The sequence below is a fragment of the Battus philenor genome, unplaced genomic scaffold, assembly GCF_028537555.1.
Source record: "Battus philenor isolate CCGP_79_NKW_IND1 unplaced genomic scaffold, ilBatPhil1.0.hap1 SCAF_14, whole genome shotgun sequence".
Taxonomy (NCBI): Eukaryota; Metazoa; Arthropoda; class Insecta; order Lepidoptera; family Papilionidae; genus Battus; species Battus philenor.
This window is the reverse complement of record NW_027181676.1, coordinates 10,811,403-10,815,925: the sequence shown is the minus strand read 5'-3', so window position 1 is coordinate 10,815,925 and position 4,523 is coordinate 10,811,403. Positions and strand designations below refer to the sequence as shown.

General features: G+C 30.3%; 1 protein-coding gene across 1 annotated transcript; it reads right to left on the bottom strand.

Annotated features, from left to right (window-relative positions):
- Positions 1–1,334: 1,334 nt before the first annotated feature.
- On the bottom strand, positions 1,335–1,889 carry LOC137918548 (uncharacterized). Its single transcript, XM_068761369.1, has one exon. It carries the CDS (start codon positions 1,887–1,889, stop codon positions 1,335–1,337), a length of 555 nt encoding a protein of 184 aa, XP_068617470.1.
- Between the last annotated feature and the right edge of the window lie 2,634 nt (positions 1,890–4,523).

Sequence of the window (4,523 nt, the reverse complement as noted above, 5' to 3'; positions counted from 1 at the left end):
CACTGACCATGAGATCAGCAGTGTGCTATAATAATATGTCTGCATAATAACACTAGTAAAATAAACCTAACTCCTTCCAAGTCACGATTTTGTATGCTTCATATTCCGATTTGAAGGGCATGTTAGACAATAAAAATACTTTGTTAATAATATGTAAAATTCTTCAATGTGAGACAAAAAAAGATAAAGAAGCCTTATTATCTCCGCTGAGTTTTTCACATAAAAATAAAAAAAAAATCTGATCTAAAAAGATGCCACAAAAAGACGAATAAAAAATTTACTCAATCACATATGATATGGTAGAAACAAAGAAAATATGTATAAATACATTAATATTTATGTTATATAATAGAGCTCAATATCGAATTTTCCCTTTTGATTTATGATTACCTTCGTCATTTCTGTCGGAGAACAACTGCTAGACATAGGCATCCTCCATAGATTTTCAGTAACAAAAGTGTGAAGTGTCCTACGTTTTCCGACAACCTCAGCAACGTCTTCTATTAACCTTGTGGGTGGAGGTCTACTTCAGAACCTTAGGGTCCCAGTGGCCATCTGTTTTACCCGCTGTGGTCTTTCCTACTGCTTCAATTTAGTATTTCCCTAAGGCTATGTCGGATACTTTGATTAGTCTAAAAATATTACAATTTTTAAACAATTACACATCGAAATTAGTAGATTTTTGTACCTGAAAATGAGACTCCAGTCCATAACACTGTATCTGTACTGTTGACTCTTTATAATGCTTCACTAGTTCGGTCAGATAAGCTACGATGACTTTGAAATCGGATAACGTGCAATTGATAAACTATGTATTTTGTATTACTTATAATTTCATCATTATTAGCATCAGTCCAAAATAGAAAAAAAAATTAGATCAATTATTTATGTAGTTTTTGCTACTCTTTGTGATGCTAACTCTGTAAAAAGTACCTCTTTTTTAACTGTCAATAACGTAACCAGTTAACGCCAATAATACCTATTAATTGAAACGACTTGTTCACATTCATCGAACAGACTAAAAAGTTATTTATTATTATTGCAATCATACATAAGTTTACATAGCTTATACTAGACGTCGCTAACAGTACTTTATATGAGCTACATATTATTTTGATATACAATTAATACCCCAACTATATCAAAATAAAAAAAAAAACAAAAAAGCTTTACTTTTCAACAATTTTAAAAATGTAACAATTCTAAAAATTTATAATGTTTTACAGAATTTAAGGACTTTGTAAGTATATCTACTGGCATATATGCTGTCTGTAGGTATTCAACTTTAATTACATTATTTTTAATACATTCACGACCAAAATGGAATTTAATATCTATAAGCTTTGTCCTATTGTGGAATATAGATTGTGTAGCAACTTATGTGCCCTCTGGTTATCATTAAAAATTACAATACATTGCATATGACCTGTGATTTTATTTTTTAAATTTCTAAGATAAATAGCCTCTTTACAACTCTCAGATATACCCACATATTCTGCCTCTGTACTAGATAACGCAACATTCTTCTGCTTCTTGCTTCCCCAAGATGTCAAACCTCCAGAAAGAGTGAAGCAGTAGCCTGTGCAGGATTCTCTATCTATGACATTGCTACCCCAGTCCGCATCCACATAGCCCACTATCTTGTTGTCATCTGTGTCACAATATCTAATACAATATTTTGTGGTACCTTTTAGATATCTTAATATACGCTTAGCAAGAGCCCAGTGCTCCTTGTTGTAACAATTGTTAAACTGACTTAAGTACCCAACTGAGAATGCTATATCAGGTCTGGTAATTATGGCAAGATACATTAAACGTCCAATTAGTTGCTGATAAGGTAAACTTTTATCAAAACTTTTATATTTAGTTAATTTTAAACCAGATTCCATTGGTGTATCAACCGGTTTACTTTCAGCTAAATTAAATTTTAAAAGCAATTGCTCAATGTAATCATTTTGATTTAGAGTTAAAAAATCTTATGTTTTTTATCATAACAAACTGACATGCCAAGAATATCAAAGCAAGTTGCTTCTGTCACTCAAATTCCATTCCCATTCGATATATAAAGGTGAGACCTAAAAATAATATACTTGTAAATTCTTAAGATTATTTAAAAAAAATTCATGTAAACACATCTTTCGATTTATTTGTACGCCTAAAATAATCACATGTCTCTACCACCTGTTCACGAAGTAATTCAAGATAATTACAAATAGTATTGGGATTAAATAATTTTTTAACATATTTCTATGTTTGGTAAAAGCAAAAACCAAGTGATATAAAATATTTTGTTTTTGTGTTAGTGTTTTGTATTAGTAACGTTCTTAAGAAAACTTCGAAAGCGGATAGTATCTGAGCTACTCGTATTAGGTTAATATCTAAGTGGTAATTAGAAATGATCCTTAAATGTTAATTTTTGTTAATTGTTCATTACATTTGAGTAATTGTGATTTCGTTTGTAATTAAAATTATTATAAATAGCCAAGATCGCATTGTAATTTGTTGTATATTCGTATTTCTTCTAAATGCGACCTCTTCATTCTGTACAGTCTAAATTGTGGTCTATTAATTTTGAGATATTTTGAACACGTCCCGGGAAATTAATGGATTACATTGACTTGACATAAATAACACGAACTCTTTTTGTTTTATTTTTAATTCCTGTTTTTGAAACTTTTTTAATATAATAATTTTATGCGTATATTTGTAGGCTTTTTAAAGATATGTATATTATTTAAACATAATATTTCCTTCCATACCTTCCAGTTACTCTTGTTTATTTTCCATTTATTGATTTATGTAATAATCTTATTAATTGTCGTATAAATTATTAATCCTGTGAACTTAATGATAATATTGAAATAGTAATGAAAATAATATTAAATTAAAATTGAAAATAGTTTGGAAGGAGTTTAAAAAGCGTGCCAAAATAAATTTCGTCTAAATGTATTCGTAATCTAAATTCGTTGTCTAATATTTTTTTCTTTACAAATGACGTAAAACGCATATAGTACTTGAACTCATTGAATTCGAATGCGAGGTACTTGTTTCGCTTAAACTTTTACCAGATTTATTGTTCGAGTCTATTTCACCTTCGATTCTAGCTGACAATACGGTTAAGACCGTGTATCTGTTTGTACTTCTATCGTATTGTGCTGTATTTTATGATATTTAAATAACCTTTTTATTTTTCGACGTCGGTTTTCTGCGTAAATATTACGTCAAGCAACTTCTTTCCACTTTCTTTTAAAAGAAAATTTTTCGTTGAAAATTGAAGAAATTAATATCATGATTTTCAAATTCAAATATAACAAAATCACTCGAGATTGTTTGAGATATTTCCATGCATAACGTAACCTTCATTGGTACTTCATTTTAAATGCAAAAATACGGAGGCGATTCTTTGCGAATGGTATTTCCTAAAACTATTTATAATCAAATGTTTCACACAAACCAAACTATCGAATATAAGCAGCCGTTCCGATGTTCACACCTAAATATGTATTGACAAAATGTATGAAAGAGGTAACAAATCGACAATGACGTACATTCGAGGAAAATTTTTTTTCAGGTGCTATAGTAATAACAGCCTTGCACGTAGCCTTGTAAGGCCTCTGTTTATTTACCTCGTTTGTCAGGACTACTGTCACTTGATACTTTTAAAGTGCTCTCAAATTTAAAAATTACTTTAATTTAAGTAAATACCCGTGTTAAAACACAAATGCTACAACCAAGATAACATGTATTTTATATCTCAAGAACTCACGTTAAATCTTATATTTTATAATAACACTAAATCATATTTATAAAATCAAATTATGTTTTTATTGTTTTAGGAAAATTTTGTGATATTTAAAATTGGACCTAAATGAATTTATATTCCTTATTTACATTAAATTTAAATGCTATTAAGTACCGATAGGTTGTCTCATCAAAATAAACGTAAAATATTTGAATATTCATATAGTTCAATATCTGCAATTTGTAATGCAGATACACGTTTTACGTATCAAGATTACTGCGTCGCAGTTATAAAAATGTATTAGCTTACTGCTTACCGTCGCTCGGCTTTGGTGTGACTATGGAGTAATACGGCTATAGGCAAGTGTACCGAAAATAAATCTACGTAGTCAACAACGTGGGCTTCTGTCGGTAGTGTACGGGCGAAAGTCTCACTCGATTCTCGTATTACGCAACCACCAATAATAATAAAGCATCTGTTAATAAGACAGGCAACGCGACCGGTTTCGGGCGGTGTTATTTTTCGCGGTTGCTATTATGGATAAAGCTATTAAGATAGACGTGTGAGTGTAAAATAATTCCCTCAAGCATGTTAGTATAACTGCGATAACGACCGGTACACGACGTTTATAACGAACGGACGTTTGAAAATCGCATATATTAATTTTGAGACGCGTTCCAAAATTAACTTTGGAATTCATATTCGTGGGTGGAATTTTGAATCCGTATTTGTAATAGATGAACAATAGTCGTTTATTGTAATACTTTTTGCTTGAAAACTT